At 43.1% G+C, this 18696-nt stretch overlaps 1 protein-coding gene across 1 annotated transcript in view; it reads right to left on the bottom strand.

Moving 5' to 3' along the window:
• Positions 1-18696, bottom strand: part of GRID1 (glutamate ionotropic receptor delta type subunit 1) — a 703521-nt gene that overhangs the window by 109840 nt on the left and 574985 nt on the right. The window contains exons 9-10 of the mRNA XM_058542810.1: positions 3878-3979; positions 2234-2431 (exon numbers count right to left, since the gene is read on the bottom strand). Of these exons, the coding sequence (XP_058398793.1) occupies positions 2234-2431; positions 3878-3979 (300 nt within the window). The remainder of the gene's footprint in view (positions 1-2233; positions 2432-3877; positions 3980-18696) is intronic.

Raw genomic sequence — 18696 nt, forward strand, 5'->3', positions numbered from 1 at the left:
TGACCAGCTGTGATAACTGATCCAACCTACAGATTCAAATTGGGGAAGCACACTAGAAGCATTTTATCAGGTTTAATGTGTGGGCTAGGGGGGCAGATATACCAATGTCGCAAACTGTGAAGTCCAACAACATATCTAAGGTAAAGAGAAAAAATGTTGGAGGTGACTACGTCAGAGGTCTCCTCTTGTACTTGTCACATTCATTTGCATCTCTGGCTCTCACTTCTCAGAAACCCAAAGATGCACAGGTTTTTTTTGGTTTTGTTTTGTTTTTTAGGATTCAGAGAGTTTGGAGCATATTTGAGAACTGAGAAAGAGACTTGGTGGAGCAGAATAGGTTTACAATACAGGATGGAAGGAAACTAATTTTTGAAGCCAGGTCCAGAGGAGGCACAAGGGAACCAACTCGTGACACAGGTGGAGGGGTGACCTGCAACAGGAGGAAAAACACTCCCTCTTAACCTACAGGTGAGGGCCTATGTCTGCAGATGAGAATTTATAGGAAGCTGGAGTAGAATTTCATGCTCAGAAGTCTCCATTTCTTTCCCTAACACAGGAGCACAATCTTTTTTTTATTTTAACTGAGGAGAGAAGATTATTAGATTGCTTGAGGACAAAGGTAAACTTTTAAAGCAGTCTCTAAGGCATATAGGCAAGGGGCCAACCAAGGACAAGTCAAGGACCTCAGGCTGTCCTGATGGCCTAGCTGACGTTGGAGGCCACACATCGTTCATACATCCTCTGGACACATTTGTGATTTTCTTTTCTACCTGCAGGCAGCAATCTGAATGTCAGAATCAGAGGGTAAATAACAGAATCGAGTCAGGGTTGGGGTGGAACAAGAAATCAGAAACACAGAAAATCACAAGGGATGAAGAGAACAGTGGTTTGTCGGGTCAGCCACAGAGGGCACAATCAGGCACGAAAGGATGCAGTATCAGAAGGGCACAGAAATCTTAGAAAAGGATGAATCTCAAATACTTATGCTAAGTGGAAAGGGCCAGACACAAAAGACTACATATTGTATTACTCTATTTATATTAAATGTTCTCAAAAGCAAATTTATAGAGAAAGAAAGTAGATTAACGGCTGCCTAGGGCTGGGGTTGGGAATGGGAGTAACTGTAAAATGAGTATGAGAGATCTCATTGGGGTGATGGAAGGACTCTAACACTAGATTATGGTGATGGTTGCACAACTCAGTAGATTTATTAAAAATCATTGAATTGTACATATGGAATGGGTAAATTTCATAGTATATGAATTATACCACAATAAAGTTGTTTTTTTTTTTTAAGTTTAGGAGAAATGGTGAAATTATAGGCCTTGTGTCTGCCTTTACAGGTTTATAAAGCAAAGAACCTGTGTTTTAGGAGCAAAGGCCCGAAAGAGTCAGAAGGACAACAAGTTGTAGTCACGGAGTGCGACACTGACAGAAACATGTGTGATGCTAACAAGGTGCATGGGTGTAGGTGCTGGAGTGGAGCACAAGCAAAGGTCCCCGGAGGTGGGGAGGTCAAAGCACTGGGAGCCCAGGGTTGTCTCTAGGCATGTCACAATCATCAAGGTTGGTGGCAACAGTAGCAATGGAGAAGGAGGGCTTGAGGCAGATGCTACCATCATAAGTGATTGTGAGGAAATGACCTAGAGGTCATGGGGTGACAGGGGCAAGGATGGGGACAGAGTGAGTTAGCCTCATGCCATGAGTGTCAGTGAGGACCCAGGTTGTAGAGAGGGAGGAAGAGTAACGATTTGAAATTAGTATGAGGAGCTGAAGAACCTGCACACAGCAGTGCAGACACACACACACTCATTCACACACATGCATGCACACACACATGCATACACACCCCACTTATGGGCCATGAGGGAGAGAATAAGCACTCACCAGTACTCCCCAAGAGAACTAGGTACCTATTTCAGCTCAAATGTGGGGATGGTAGTCATGAAGGGTGCATTACAGAGCAGGCATGGTAGATAGGTTTCAAAGACATGAGAGCAATGGGCACAGAAGGAAAACACAGAGGGCCAGGGAGTGAGGAAATACAAGAGCAGAAATGGGTATAGCAGAGAGGGAGGGGGTTGAGCAAAAGAGGGCCTTAGTGTGTGCAGAGTGATACCTGTGGTCTGTTTAGCTGATCCCAAGGTTCCAACCACATAATGGGCCAAATTTAGACATCACCCCACAGGCAGACTAGTGTGCCCCTCCCCATGGACCAGCTTTTAGGACCTACCTTGCTGATGAGCTCCCCGATCATCCCGTTCCAGGAGGTGTTATGGAGCTGGTGACCGTACCTGCCGTCAGGGGCCTGGTAAATCTCATATTTGAAGCCCAGAGCCTTGGCCAGTGCATCCAGGACATCTATGGAGAACCCTTTGTAGCGCTTGGGCTGTCCAAGGATGTTCTCAGCCACCATAACAAAAGGCTCTTCCTGAGGACAACAGAATGAATGTTCTTCAATTAAATAACAGGTTCATTAACACATCTTTCCAGGGTATCATTGGAGAGACCAATCTGATGAATCATAACTGTAGAACCTTTGCAGACATGTGAATGTATTTACCCAATTTAGACCTGGAGTCTGAACCTCGCTGCCCTTTTCTAAAGCAGCTCATGGACATTCAGGGTACAGTGCACAGGAAGATCCCACCAACCAGCATGTGGATGGAGGAATGGAGATTTACCTGTCCTGTGTCATGTTATCCTAGGTTCTGTCCAGAACCCCATCTCCCAGAATAACATGGTTTGTTTTCATTCTTTCATTGTAACACTCAGGAAATGCCATAATTCTTGAGGACCCACATAAGAAATGTGAATACTTCTCATCCAGGATAATAAATAACAATAAAGCTCTGTGATATTAGATTGAGAGACGACAGTATCACATCTATCAGGTTGTACTAGAAAATAATGGTGAATAATGGGCCAAGGTCATATCACAAGTCAAAGGATAGGATAGAATTAAACCCCACAGTCCTCAAGTCCAAAGCCATGCCATGTTCACATTCACACATTTTGTACTGTGTCACATGTGCTCCTGTAGGGCACATGGCCATCTAGAAAACAACTCAGCCTTCCCCACCACAATCCCGTGAAACTGAATAAGAAGGCACATTTTAGTAACAGCCCCAGAGAACATATCTCATTAATTTAATTTCGGGGGGAAAATAGAATATAATCCTTATTCGTAGCGTGCATATAGGGAATGCAGGAATACTGCTGCCAAAGGCTTCTTAGAGCCAAAGAGATGCCAGTGCCTGGTGGGACAGAAGGGATAATTTGGACCATGCCTGACCCACTAATAAGAGGTAAATCTAAAATGTCTCCTATAGTTCTAAAATAGCGAGGAAAGAAATTAGAAGGAAGATGCTTCTAAGGTCTCTTAAAGATGTAAAAGTCTATGATTCCAGGACAACCATGCAGAAAAACTGCAACAAATGCTCTTCATTGCGAATTTTGTGTCACATGGGCCCATCAGTGGTGTTGGATACTGGAAGAATGTCCTCCCCCCTGCATCTTTCTGGGGACTCTGGCTACCAGCAAAGCTCCCCTAAGGACCACCACTAGGTCAAGATCCTGTTTACATCCAAGAACAAATAGAGCAGTGGTGCCAGCTCTGGAGCTCAGTAGTGATCTGGATTAGTGGTCTTTCTCCAGAGCAGCCCAGTGGAAAGCCGCAGAGGCCCTGGGGATTAGAGATTCTCCAATCTTACCCTTCCTTCATTATTCACAAAATTATTTGACTGAAAGGCTGTATGAAAACTCAAGCCACTACTCGAGATCCCCTTCTCTCCAAATCCAGCATTAAACCAACAGGGAGAAGCCTCTGACTCGAAAGCCTGAAGAGCGAACCTCCCCAGTATACCCATGATCCTACCAAGACAGTCACCACTTTGAGAGTCAGTCCATGGAGGCGGCTGCCAGTGGGCCTCTCTTGCAGGCTGCCATTTAGGCCCTTTTCTGAGTCCCACGTCGCCAGCTGTGAAGGAAAAAGGGAGTGTGAGGGACAGAACAGGCACCTGTGCACACCTTAGGAACTCGGCTCCTAACCTGGGATCCTGAATCAGGGAGGTAGGCAGACAGGAGATCTCTGAGTTTCCCAGAGACTCAGAGCCATCTTAAAACATTAGAAAGAATAAAGGTGTGACAGACAGAGAGTTCCACTTCTGCCATCAGTTCATCTGGATCTTTAGGACTTGCCACCTCCTTAAAATGAAACCAGCTGGTATCAACTTCTTTCTAGGATGAACGTTTATGTCCAATTTTATTCTGTCCACACACTGAGGTCATGTCACTGCGTCTCCACAAAGTGTCCTCTTTCTTTAATTACTCCTTTGACTTGCCCAGGCCAGAGGGCTCTTGAGTTCAGCCACTGCCACCATCAGGGCAGGATGAGGCTCAACAGGAAGGCAAGTAACAAAGGCCCTACTGCAAGGAGGGTCAAGAGGTTGCTGCCTGTCTTCACTGTAGTGCAAACTTCATAAGTTTCCCTGACATGCAGGTAGAGGCCAAGGATGCACATGCTCTGGACCCGCTATATCCTCCTGAGTCTGCAGGGTCCATCCAATAGCCTGATGCATCCCTCACAGGCACCCTAAGGCAGTTGAGGAGACCCTATCCCGGCTCAGAAACAACAGGAGACACAGGTACTTTTGGGACTGCTTCCCCGCCCTGCATCCCTGCAGGGCCTGGGCAACAATGATGAAACCTTCATCTGATCAATGATTCTCACCCATTAATTGGTGAGATGTAAAAGAATACAGATACTGGCCCCATCTCAAGGCAATTTAACAGGATCTCAGTGCTTGAGCATGAGGAATGTTAACACTTCCCCAGCGATCCTGGTTGAGAATCTCTGTTCTTCTAGGTCACAGGGCCTCTAACTTGGCTGCATATTAGAATCTCTTAAGGTGGCTTTCAAAACAAATTGAAGGCTGGGCCCCACCTCCAGAGATTCTGATTAAATTGGTACGTAGCGAGCTGGATTTGGATGTTTTAGCTCCTCAGGTGATTCTAACGCACAGCCAGGAGTGTGAGCCTCTGCTCCAGATGAAAGCAGCGAGCCTCAAACTGTGATATGCACACGCCACCCAGGGATTCTGTATGCACTTTCTGATTCTGGGCCTGAGATTATTCCTGTCCAACAAGCTCCCAGGTGCTGCCGCTGCTGCTGATCCATGGACCATCATTTCAGCAGCATGGGGCTAAAGAATCAGCCTGCCACAGGCAGCGTCTACTCCTCCTCAGGGAAAACCCTCAAGACCCTAGTTAAGCTGAGCAGAAAAACTCCCCCTCTGTGGAGAAGTGCCACCAGGTGCCCTAAAGAAGCTACCAACAGGACCAGAAGGACACTTCTACTCTCCCAGCATTTCCCATAGTCTTGACATCTGTGGAAGGGTCTGCACACTGAGCCTTGACTACGAGGCCACAGTTCCAGAACCTGTGAGACCATTCCACCTGGAAGATACTACAACCCTGAGGCCTGAGGCAGAAACATCAGAATGAGATGTGTGGCTCTGAAACTGCTTTAAAGGGAGCCTGGAAACCCCTGCTGTCACTTCAGATACAATACCAACAAAGACCTGCTCCACCCTAAGTAAGAGGATGCCTGGCAGTGACAAGTGAATGATTCAGTTAAGAGCACATCCTCTGAGGAGCTCCCATGGCCACGACTAACTATTTTGAGGGGCACTGCAGTGAAGAGCCAAGTTACCATCTACCCAAAGCCATGTTCTAGAATATCAAAGAGACCACACTCTGGGAACTGATATAAAGAGAGGGAACCTCATGGTTATTCTCCGTTGGGCCTCAGAATCAATTCCTGCAGCTGGATTAAAGTGCTGGTCACAGGGAAGAGAATAAACTCAGACAAAAGAAGTAGAGGTGCTGATTCCTTGCATTCTCTGGAACCTCCAAAATGGATTCAGGAGACTCATAATGTGTATTTGGGCTGCCTGCAACCCCCTAACCATTTAGCCCAATCTCCACTATGTATGTGAAGCTGCAGAGGAAATGATCTCCAGGGTCTTCCATTCTGGCCCTACATCTGTGATCCAACTGTGCTATCTGGGTTTCTTCCTCTGTTGCTGGGATCAAAATCCTGTCTTTATAAACTGTCCAGAGTCTCAGACTCTTGCTTATTCCCATCTCAAGGCTTCCAACCTTGCTTCGAATGCCATGTTCTCCTCTCAAAGATCAACTTGCTATAACTGCTGTAGATTTGGGAAAGAAGAGGAGAACTTGGAGGTGTGGAATTAGCACGTTTACAAGTCAGTAGACCTATGTTCTCATTGCGTTTCCACCACTTACCTGACTGACCCCAGACAGCACATTCTACAACACAGCACTTGAACACTGAAGGCAGTCAACAAATATTTGTTGAATAAATTTAACTTCACTGTGATTTATTTCCTTATCTATAAAATGGAATAAAAATACCTTCCCTGCCTACCATGTTGAGGAGCTGTTCAAAGGAGAAAATCATTTTGAAATAATCTGTTATAAAATAACTTAATCATCCCAAAGTAAAGAATCATGATATAATCCTATGCGTACAATACAACCTTAATTACGTTTTTTAAAAGAGATGGTAGTAAAAACGGGAGGAGATACGTTAAAATATAATATGTGCATATATCTAGGTGGTGGAATTATGAATAATCAACATTACTTCTGTATGCTCTTCTATGTTTTTAACAGCTTTTTCACTACTTTCACAGGAATGAAAATAAGCTTTTTATAAAAATAACTAGCATAGGTGATTAAGCAAAATCCTGTCACATGCACTTGTATGATTGAGGACAGAATGGAAGGGAGAAATCAGAGTCAAATTATCTCTCAGGATGTCAAGGTCAATCTGAGAGTCAGAACCCAATGAATCAGTCATCTGGCTGCAAGGAGCTGTGGCTGAGGGGTGCCCATCTCCCAGAAGAGGTACATTAAGACCTCTCCAAGATGGTGTAGGGCCCATGAGCCTACTGAGCTTGGAGACAGGGAAGTGGCCACTGTTGAGTCCCAGCTCCATGAAGACAGGCACTAAGGAAGAGGGACAGCACCAAACCATGTTACTTACTATTCAACAATTCTAAGGCAAGGCCATTTAAATCAAAATTGCAACTTCATGAAAGTCAAAAAAAATGCTCCATCTGCTGTTATTCCTATTTCTCTGTGTGAAAGTACTTAGGACATAAAGGTTTTTATTTTTTTTGTTTGTTTGTTTGTTTGTTTTTTAATACAGACTTCTCTCTCCCTGGCCTTCGGGCACCCAGTACTCTGACAAAGAAAGAAAAAATTCTTCAAAGCGAAACCAAAATTCTGCCTTCCAACACATCGAAGTGCAACCATGTTCCAGGACCCAGGATCCTTTAAGTAGGGCAGGAAAGTTTATTATTCCCTCACATCAGCCAGAAGCTGAGCACCTGAGGCTGAGTGAATCCCCCATTTCCACAAAGCCCTGTGCTCCTGCCCACATCTTAAGACCAGAGCGGTACACCTTCAGCATTTCTGAGTGAGGCCATCCCTCTGAGCACTTGATATATAAAACCAGAACAGAGAAAGTCACAGTCCAAGTGGTGAGGAAGATTGGTCCTGAGCCACACATGTTGCCAATCTTCCCCTTTTTGCTTGAGGAAGAGTAGCCCTGGGCTAACTTCTGTGCCAATCTTCCTCTCTTTTGTATGTGGGACGCCTGCCACAGCATGGCTTGATGAGTGGTGTAGGTCTGCGCCCAGGATCCGAACCTGTGAACCCTGGGCCGCCGAAGCGGAGCATGCAAACTTAACCACTGCGCCACCAGGCCCGCCCCAGTGGAATTTTTTTTAAATAAAATAAAGCCTTTCAATGGATTCCCAAACTTGCAGCCAACCAAGATCAGGAAAGACTGCATCCTGCCTCCCTACTGAGGGTGCCTGGTACTCTCCCTTCAGAATGCCGAGGAAAAAGGCAATAAAAGCCAAATGAGGCTGATAGCCTTGATGCATGGGAAGCCAGAAAAACCTTTCACCCAAAGAAGTCCTGACATTTAGTCATACAGCTGCAGACCATTTCATTTGTACTACATAGTGCGTCTACTCTGACTTCCCCTTGTAATTTGAAGACAGAATTTTGTTTATGGGATCGACGAATTTATGGCCACAGACACCCACTTTTGACAGCTGACCTGTCAAGATCAGTGCCTGAAAAACTAATTTCCAGCACTGTTAAACAAAATGCGGACTGCCAGTATTTGATAAGACAGCTACGGTTTCCATTCATTGCTGAGATCTGCTCTACCCAGACCAGATGCGTGGATAGAGCCAGGGGTTACAGCACAATCATCACTTGAAAGGAGATATAGGGTTTCAAAATCTGATTATGACAAACACCTGTTCAAGAGATCAGCCAATTGGAGAATAAATTTCATAAACCATTGGTCTCGGGAAAATATGTTTCCTGAGTCAATCAGGGTGTTCTTCATGTTAGCATTTGTGTTGTGAGATGTGGGGATTTGGGACTGTGTGGCCCTGTCCTTAATAAATGCAGGACTCTTAACCCTAAATGGGACAGGCATTCTTTGGAAGATTGGGTTTTGTAGTCTGTAATCTGATTATAGAGGTGTCTTAAAATGCTTTTGTCTTTTCATAAAGATGGGGGAGGGAGAAGGGAGGCAATCCAATCGCTTTATAGCCCAGAGACAGAACATGACGAATGTCATATATAGAGCCTTGCCAATTCCTGGAGAGAGAGGGAGGGAAGAAAGGGAGGGAGGGAGGGAGGAAACAAGGTAGGTTTGCTTAACCCCAAATCTCATATTTAACTAGTATATCCAACAAGACAATAGATCAATAACCTATATTGTCACATTTCACAACCGAGCAAGCAATACTTTGTTGGTAAGCTTGTCTCAAGAGAGCACTGGAAGCAGGAAGTGAAGTTTTTAATGACCATATCTGTCAGCCCTCACAGCTGTGGCTGGAGTCCCATGTGAGCTGTATCCTCATTGACCGGTGATTGCCATCAGCTAAGCGCAGACCTCCTTGGCTGGGATACAGGCTTCAGTCAAGACGGCCACAGTGGTTCATCATCATGTCAGTGCATGGGCTTTTCTAAAATAATAAACCCTCTATTAGCTTTTGTTTGTTTGTCCATTTTTATTGGAAAATAAATGGGTTCCATGTATGCTTCAAAGGATCACAGCCTTGGGTGGGGGTGGAGTGAAGGAGGAACCCACATCTTGAATCAGCTTAAATGGGAGCATTCAGCCAGCACTGATTTCAGACAGGCAATTGCACATCTTAAACTTTGGCTAAATGCAGGGACAACATGTTTAGACACAAACACAGCATCTTGAAAACACAGTATAAGCGTCTGAGGGAAGAACATTAATATTTGTAGCCAGGGTTCCTGAAGCAAGGTCTAATTTGAGAAATCATTTTGGGAATTCCAGTATATCAGGGCCACTAAGGGCCGGCCTTGGAGAGTATGAACCACAGGAGATGACCATCAGGTCAGCTATAGCCATCGAGAAAGGGACCAGGACCACTCTTGATGCTCCAGATACACTGTATAGCAGCGGGGAGGGGACTCACTGTGAGACAGAGGAGAACTGCAAGTCTCAGCCCATGAGCATTTGCACAGGGAATTGAGCATTTGGTGAAAGCTGTACTCTCTTAAAACAAGCCCCAGCAGAACCTGGGCTAGATGTCCAGACGACAGAGGCATGAGAAACCGAAAGAAGAGTGAAATAGGGCAGAGAGATATCACACAGAGGGGCTTCGTGAAAACCTTTAGCAAAGATGAGAGAGAGAGACTCCCCCAGTGGTGCTGGAGAAGAGGACAAGGAAAACTGGCAGAAGTGCCATTGACCCTGGCAACCAGGTCATTCATGACGGAGACATGCACATGCCTAAACTCCAGCCTCCACGATCCGAAAGTCCAGGGCACAGAGGGCTCACTGGGCCCACACTGACCGACTCCAGTGGTACCAGCAATGGAGACTTTCTGTCACATTAACAGTAAGGATGGACGAAGTTCCACTTCTGCTTAAGATATGGAAAGCAGCAAGAAGATGTTGCTCTCATTGTAACAGCAAACAAAAAGCCAGATAATCAACAAAACTATATTTAAAAAATGTATATATTAGCCTCCAAGAGACCTGAGGTCACAACACCATCTGGTAAACTGAATTTAAAAGATGACAAGCCCTTCCAAGGAGAGATAGGACACAAGAAATGTCTCATCTTTGGCAGATAATGAGACAAAAGAGGTGGCAGTTATAAAAGTGAGTAAGAAGGGAAAAAACTGAAGTTTTATCAAATTCTTAAAGACCCAGTATGGACCAGCATAACAGTCAGGCTCCTTGGGAGCCCAGACACAAGGGAGGCCACATCCACTCACCAGCTCCTTCCACCAAGCCTCCACTGGGTGGAGGGAGAGAAAGAAAAACCGAACAGAGCATCCCAAAGTTATGGGACAATATCAGATATATGTATATTTGATATAGGACTTGTGTCCAGTATATGTGAAGAAACCTTACAATTCAATTATAAGACGACCAACGATTCAATTTTTAAAAATAGAGAATGGACTTATTTTTCCAAAGAATATACGTGAATGGATAATATGCACGTGAAAATATATTTGTTCAATATCATGAGTCATCAAGGAAATGCAAAATCAGACCACAAGGACACACCACTAAACCTCACTAGAATGGCTAGAATCAAAGGCTGACATTACCAAGTGTTAGTGAGGATCTGGAGAGCAGAAGGTGGGGCCACCCTGGAAGACAGTTTGGCAATTTCCTCTAAAGTTAAACATACACTGACCACACCACCCAGCAATTCCATCCTAGTCATTCACTCAAGGGAAATATAAAATGTTCCACACAAAAGTTGGTATGTGGCTGTTCATAGAAATGTTATTCATAATAGTCCCAAAATGGAAACACTCCAAATGTTGATCATGGTGATGGGCGAATGGATAAACAAACTGCAGTGTATTTATACAATGGAGTACTACTCAGCAATAAAAACAATAAGCTACTGACACACGCAAAAGCATAGATGAAGCTCAAAAGCATTACACCCAAGTGAGTGAAGCCAGACACAAAAGGCCACATACTTTATGATTCCATTTACATGACTTTCTTGAAAAGGCAACATTATAGGTCCTGAAAATAGATCAGTGGTTGCCTGGGGCCAGGAATGGGAAGAGGGTATTGACGGTAAGGTGGAAGGAAGGCTATTTGAGGGTAATGGAAGTGTTCTATTTTAAGTGTTGGGGTGATTATACTACCATATACATCTGTCAGAGCTGATCAAACTCCGTATACCTAAAATGCATGAATTTATTGCAGATAATTGCATCTAAGTAAAGCTGACTTCTATACACATACACCACACACATAAACAAACATATTGATAGTGATTTGGAAAAGGATGGAGCCATGTGAGAGAGGGGTGGGACGGTGGCACTAACCTGTCATGTGACCCAACTACGACCCGCTGGCAAGGATGGTGAGAGGAAAGGATTCCCAAAATAACACGATGACCGGTGTTAGTACACTCATGTCATCGTGCATGAACTAGCTGGAGTGGGCATCAAGTGGCCAAGAAATTATTTAGCAATCTAGAAGAATTGAACGCATCTTTATAAAAGCTTAGGAAGAACATATGTGCAGTTTTACCTTCAAATAGTTTCTTAGTGTGTGTGGAAAAAAAAATAGATTACATAACGTTATATATACAGTATGATCCAACTTCTTTTAACACTTGTTTCTTTTTGTGAGATGCTGCACGTGCGTGCCCAAGACAAAAAGGTAGTGATAAGTGGCTACTTCTGGCATTAGGTAGAGTGATGGGAGTATAGGGAATGTTCATCTCTTACACTATACAATCCTGTAATGCTTGAATTGTTTTACAAAGAGGAAGCATTGCTTCTGTAATCAGAAGAAAAACAATAAACCTACTTTCATTTTGAAACTGCACTACAGTCTAGCTTATAACTGTAAAGTTGATTTTGTATCTCTCTCTAATTGTTTTAGGTGTATTGGTTTTGTCTCTCTAAATAAACTGCAAGTTCTAGTAAAGGCAGTTCTGCAGTGAGACAGGCCAGGCTGGAATTCTGTTTCTTCCACTCATGGGCTGGGGGACCTCGGGTAAGTTACTAGAATTGGTCATATTCTTTCTCTGGGCTCAAGTGTCCTCTTCTGTTATTAGTTACAAATAGTTAGTGTTACTGACAGTACTTTCTTTACTATCAGGTCTCTACTGTGCTCGGGCTCACACTAGCAGCTTAAGAAATTCTTGCTAGTTTGAATTGACTAGAAGTAATGGCACTATAGATGCTATACACACTATACACCCGTCTGAAGTGTGACAAGACACCGTCTGACAGCCAGTACTATGAGTTCTTGCGTTGAAAAAGCAGCAGGTGTCTCTCACCATACTTCCTTTAAACTCTGGGCCACATCCTCTCCCTAGAACACTCTCCTCTTCCTTTGTTATCTGACTCCTAATTGTCCTTTGAAGATCATCCTAGAGATGCCTCCTCGCACCTTACAACAGGACCGGCTCCCTCTGGCAATACCATAGCACTCTATCCTCGACCCTATTGGAAGTGTTTTTCACACTATGTTAAAATTCCATGTCTATCCATTCACAAATTCACTATAAATATGCTTAAAAGAGATATTTTAAGGCAGGGACTATCTCTTCATTTTGATTACTCAATAAAATTTTATTACAAAAATTAATAAAATTTATCATCCCCTGGGCACTTGCTCATTAACTGGCTGAAATTTCATGCTTTCCTCAAACTCCAGCTCCCAAATTATGTCCCATATCTGAAGATCTGTAAAACACTTTCTCACCTATCACTAACTTCTTTTTAATGGTTGAAAGTGCCAGGGCTGAACTTTCTCTTTTGCATGACTCTTTTTTTACAAACTTACTTTAAGACTTCTAGTCACGGAAAAGTGTTACTAAAATGAATGATTCCAAAGACATTTTTAAAAACCCATTTTTTATGTCTTTACCTCTAGACTTTTGTTACACAAAGTGAGGTCCATGGAGCGGGACCTCACACCACCTGGGAGCTTGTTTAAATCCAAGAATCCTGTCTCCATCCCATGTCTATTGAGTCAGTGACTGCATTTTCACAAGATTCCCAGGTCATGCATAGGCACAGTCGAGTTTGAGAAACACGGTTTCTAGATCCTGCCACCATCATTTCTTGCCTAGAATCTTTATGAAATGCTTTACCTATCTCTCAGTTTCTCTTTTATCTACCCCTTATGTACTCCCCACCCAGCAGCCAGAGTTTTCTTTCTTTCCTTTTCTTTTGTTTTTTGTGAGGAAGATTAGCCTTGAGTTAACATCTGTTGCCAATCTTCCTCTTTTTGCCAAGGAAGATTGGCCCTGGGTTAACATCGCTGCCCATCTTCCCCTACTTTATACGGGACTCCGCCACAGCATGGCTTGACAAGCGGTGCGTCGGTGCGCACCTGGGATCCAAACCTGTGAACCTTGGGCAGCCAGAGCAGAGTGTGCGCACTTAAACACTACGCCAGCAGGCCAGTCCCTCTTTCTTTTCTTTTTTAAGAAAACCGCTTTATATCACTCTCCTTAAAATTCTCAAGTGGTTTTCTGTTAAACTTGGATTAAAAAGCATATATCCTTTTCATGGCCCATAAGACTCTCCAAGACCTGGCCCATGCCTGCCCTTCAACCTTGCCCCATGCCACACTTTCCACCCTGCTCTCTATATCCCACCAACATGGGCCACTTTTCAATTACTCTCTCAAGCCAAGGTCTTTCCTGCCTCAGGAACTTTGTGTACATCCTTCACTTTCCTGATAATTCTTATCTCTATCTTTCACATCCCGTGGTTGGCTCTTTCTCATCTAGCAGGTCTTATCTGACGAGTCATCCTCTTGATAAAGCCTACAGATCACTCTTGCTAAGTACTCAAGCACAATACTTCGTTATTTTCTTTGTAGCTCTCAAATATTGTAATTGTTAAAACCACACTCCACGATAGAAATTTTTTGTTTCTACCTGTTTTGCTGTTTGTCTGTTTTGCTTGCCATCATGTACTCAACATTGGATACAATTTCTGGAATATAGCATGAACTTAACAAGTATTTGTTGCCTAGACAAATAAATTAATGAACTAGTCCCAGAGTCAGCAAACTTTTCCATAAAGGGCCAGACAGTAAATATTTTAGGTTTCTTGGGCCATCTGGTCTGGGTGGTCAACTACCCAATGAGTATAGCTGGGTTCCAATAAACTTTACTTACAAAATAAGTGACAAGCTGAATTTGGCCTAAAGGCCGTAGTTTGCTGATCCCTAATAGTTGATACCTTTATTTTTCTATTGTTCCCTCTGTCTAGAATGTTCTCCCCTCCAACTGAACTTTTCAAAACACTACTCTTCTCTCAAGGTTTAATTTGTCATTTTTTAAAATTGTTTAATTATATTTTCAGGAAACCTCATTTTATCCCTCCAACTAGAAGTGACAGATCCTCCTGCAGCCTTAAAGCCTTATGCTTGCCCCTTTTTCATGGCACTGATCACATTCAGATTTCCTTGACAGTTCCTGCAGCAGATTATATTTTCTAAAGATGGTTGTGACAATATTTCCCATCCCACATGCTCTTCTATAATGTGACTTCACCACCCCTATCAAGAAGTCAGGTTTAATTCCCCTCTCTATTAAAATCTGCTCTAAATCTGATGCTGCATGTCTTCGAGTCTAGGTTGAAAAAGGCCATGAAGCTTCTGCTTGACTCTTGGGATGCTCGCTCTAGGACAGGGCTTTTCAACCTTGATATCATTGACATTTGGAACCAGATAGTTCTTTGTTGAAGGGGCTGTCCTGTGCATTGTAAGATGTTTAGCAGCATCCCTGACCTCTATCAACCAGATGCCAGTAGCATCCCTTCCCCCAGTGTGACAACCAAAAATATGTCCAGACATTGCCAAATATCCCCTGGGGGACAGAATCACCTCCTATTTGGAACCATTTATCTAGGAGAAGTCAGCTACTATGCAAAAAGTTCAACAGCCGTAAGACCGCCATGCTGGAAAAGTCACATGTAGGTATTCTGGTTGACAGTCCCAGATGACAGATTCAGCCTTCCAGCCACCTCTGCCAAAGCACTAGACACATGAGTGAAGCTCTCTTGGGCCCTTAAGATCAGCCCGCCAGCCCGCTGAGTACCATCAGTGATCTCAGCTAATGTCAAAAGAATCACCAAGCCAAGCCCTGACCAAACTTCTGACATGGAGAGTACATAAGATATAATAAAATTGTTCTTTATCATAGCAAACTTTGTGACATTTGTTATGCAGTAGTACAGAATCTGATACCTGGAAACATGGCGGCAGCATAAGGAAAACATAGAATAGGTAGAATCGGCTTTGGGACTGTGTAGCAAGAGGAACAAAGAAGGACCTTAAGGAGACTTTTAATGAAAGCAAAATGGGCCTCAAGGAGAATGGTTGTGAGAGTTTAAAGGAAAATATTATTGGAAGCGAGAGGGAAGGGTACCCTTGTTATGTAGTGGCAGAAAATTTAGCAAAACTGTCACCTGAAATAATACCGAAAATAGAAAATATACTTAATAAACTGATGGATTTGGCTAAGAAAGTGTCAGGCAGAATTGGAAGCATCTTTTGTTTTCTCTTAGCTGTATATTATAAGGTAAGCATAGATGCATAGATAGAAGAGTTCACAGATGAACTAAAGAAGAAATTTTATTTTTAAGCAAAACTTAAAGAAAATATAGAGAAGCTACAATTTGTTAGATCCAAAAATAAAACTATTTTTCACCCCCAGTTTCTTCTAGCAGAAAATTCCAAAGTGACAGAAGCTCTTGATTCATAGATCAAATCCTGTAGGCTACTCAGAAAACGTGGACCCATGAAATTAAGGGTGTGACTGTAAAATCCTTTCTTAGGATCTCAGAAATACTTAAGGTAGTGTCTTATTGACCTTTCAAAGAAACAAATGGCTTTCTACAATCTGAAAGTTGTGTGTCACAGACCCTCTGTTAGACAACAGAGTTTCTAAAACTCCATAACTGTTAGGGAGCTCAAGGTAGAGAAGAGCCTCGAGAAATTTGTAGGCGTGGTTTTCATCTAATGTAGTGAGCAACCAATAAACTTTAAAAATCCACACAGTTTTTAAAAGAATTGTAATGACAGAAGCACAGCCAGGTTAGACTAACTGGGACAGAGAGAATGCAAAATGAAAAGAGACTTAGATCTCTGAATTTCTATGAGCAGGAAGCAGCTGAGAAAACCATTCAGCTGCAAACAGAGTATACATTTTTATAGAAAAGTAAAGATGACTTAGAAGGCAAAATCAAGAGCTCAGAGGATGGATCAGACAGAGAATCATTCCCAGGAAGCAGTAACAGTCCTTAACCAAAGAGCTAATGACGTGAGCCCAGGTGGATATCAGAATTGCTATAGACCAACAATTACTGCGTGCCTCTTACCTCCTCCCTCCCTTATGGATGGAAATGTTTATGGCAGTTATCCTGTCACTGTCTTACCTTTACATGTTGAGTGTGGGGCAGTCAGATAACTCGGGTCTTTGGATTGAGGTCTTCAGATTGAGAGGAACTGTACTTGCAGAGATGTTCAAGCATTTGTACCCAAGGAGCTTCAGCCTCACCTTGACATAATTTAGAGGATAAGATCCTGGACTTCGAGCCAATGCCATAATGGAGCAAGACTCTGGGGTCCGTGAGGGAAGGAAGGAGAGTATTTTTCATTGGGAGGGGTATGGATCATTGTGGCCAGAGGAAGGACTGAATCTTCCAGATTGTATCTTCCAAGGGTAGAAAGAACATCATGCATCTCATATGCTCTTCTAGAATGTGGCCTTGCTACTTCCTTATCAACATGTGGAGCCTAACCCTTCTTCTCTCCACTAAATCTTGACTGGTTTCACTTGGAATTTATAAATTGTGGTGTAGGTGACACTATGCGATTTCTAAGGCTGCATTCTAAATGCCCATGCAACATCTACTTGGTTCTATTGTGACAATTGCTCTGGGGGAAGCCAGCCACCATGTAAGAAATCCAACAGCCCTGAGACCACCATGCTGAAGAGGCCACATGTAGGTATATTGGCACATAGTTCCAGATGAGCTCAGTCTTCCATCAGCCCTGCCAAGGTGCCAGATATACAAGTGAAGCACTCTTGACCTCTCCAAACCAGCCCATGTGCCAGCTGAGTACAACAAAGTGATGTCAGTCGATGCCACAAGGAGCAAAAAGACACTTAGTTAAGCCCTGCTCAAAGTCCTGACCTGCAGCATCTGTGAGATATAATAAAATGATTGTTGTTTTAAGCCGCTAAATTTTGGAGTAGTTTCTTAGCATCAACAGTAACAGTTCCCCATGTGTTTGTCCTTGTGCTCATCTTAAAGGCATGAGGTGGTTCATTCCTCTCTGTATTCTCACAGCATCTAATAGATGGACTAACAGCATACAATAGGCAGACTTGTTTATACTATACAAGGCATCGTCACACACTACACCTCATTTGAGTGCCACCAACATTTTGTGAGTTAAGTTGAACAGGAATTATTATCCTCAATTTTGCAGGCGCAGAAACTGAAGCTCAGAAAGGTTACGTGACTTGCTGTGTGTCCATTAAATAGTTTAGGGAGGCTGTAAACTCAAGACTTCTGAATCCAAGTCCACTGGACTTTCCTTGTAAAATGTTCTTTCTGTACGTAACGGGATCTACATAAGCATTTACTTATTTCATAAAGGAAGAAGGAAAGGACAAATGTCCTCAATGCTATTAATTTCTACAGTAATGGAATCTCACCTGGACTCTGGAGCTACTGATGAGGTGCAGAACCCAAACACATTCCTAAGGTCAACATTCTCTCATTTTCCCAACATTTTATTTGACATTCGGGAGCCAGATGATTATATTGGTTGCAACTTGGAAACCTCACAGTTCTCAGACCTTCTTCCTCCTGTCCCTTCCTCTTAGCCCAACAGTTTAGAGGTCTCTCCAACTGCGCAGGTGTTAAACATACTTCATTCCCTTCAGCACCAGTGTCAAACAATTATTCTTACCCAGAAAATGTATATAAAGGTGACGATAAGAGAGCTAAAACCCACCCCTGAAAGTAGTATATATAACCTGGGAGTGATACTAGGAAATAGGAACCAAGAAATGGAGATTTTGAAAATATTTCGAGTTACGGAGGATAGTAGAAATCTTGAGCCCAGATGAGCTGGCTACAGAGACAGTGTAGGAAGAGAAAGATGGTTCTTCTCATTTCTAATTTCCCCTTTCATAGTCTATAATCAGAAGGTAAATGAAATTTGCTTCCAGTACCAGTGATCCTCCTTTAGATTATACGTGTAATTCAGCTCTGAAAATAACCAAATAAAGCGTCTTTATTTCTACAACAGTAAAAACAGAAAATAACCAGTATACTGCTTTGTAAGATTTGCAGAGGGCTCTGCCTCTGATGATCTCTAAGGCTATGTGCAGGGAACTAAGTCCTAGGAGTGAAGGGCATCTGGCCATCTTGACCATGTGCATCTGAAGGTTGGCAGCTGAGAGTATCTGCCTCTTTGTAGCCTCAAGAGACCCTAGGCTCAGAGCAAACACTCAATAAGGACATTTGTAATTGAAGTGAAATGAATGGGATGGAGTAGAATGTTTACATGACTCC

Source organism: Diceros bicornis, chromosome 6 (genome assembly GCF_020826845.1).
Source record: "Diceros bicornis minor isolate mBicDic1 chromosome 6, mDicBic1.mat.cur, whole genome shotgun sequence".
Classification (NCBI taxonomy): domain Eukaryota; kingdom Metazoa; phylum Chordata; class Mammalia; order Perissodactyla; family Rhinocerotidae; genus Diceros; species Diceros bicornis.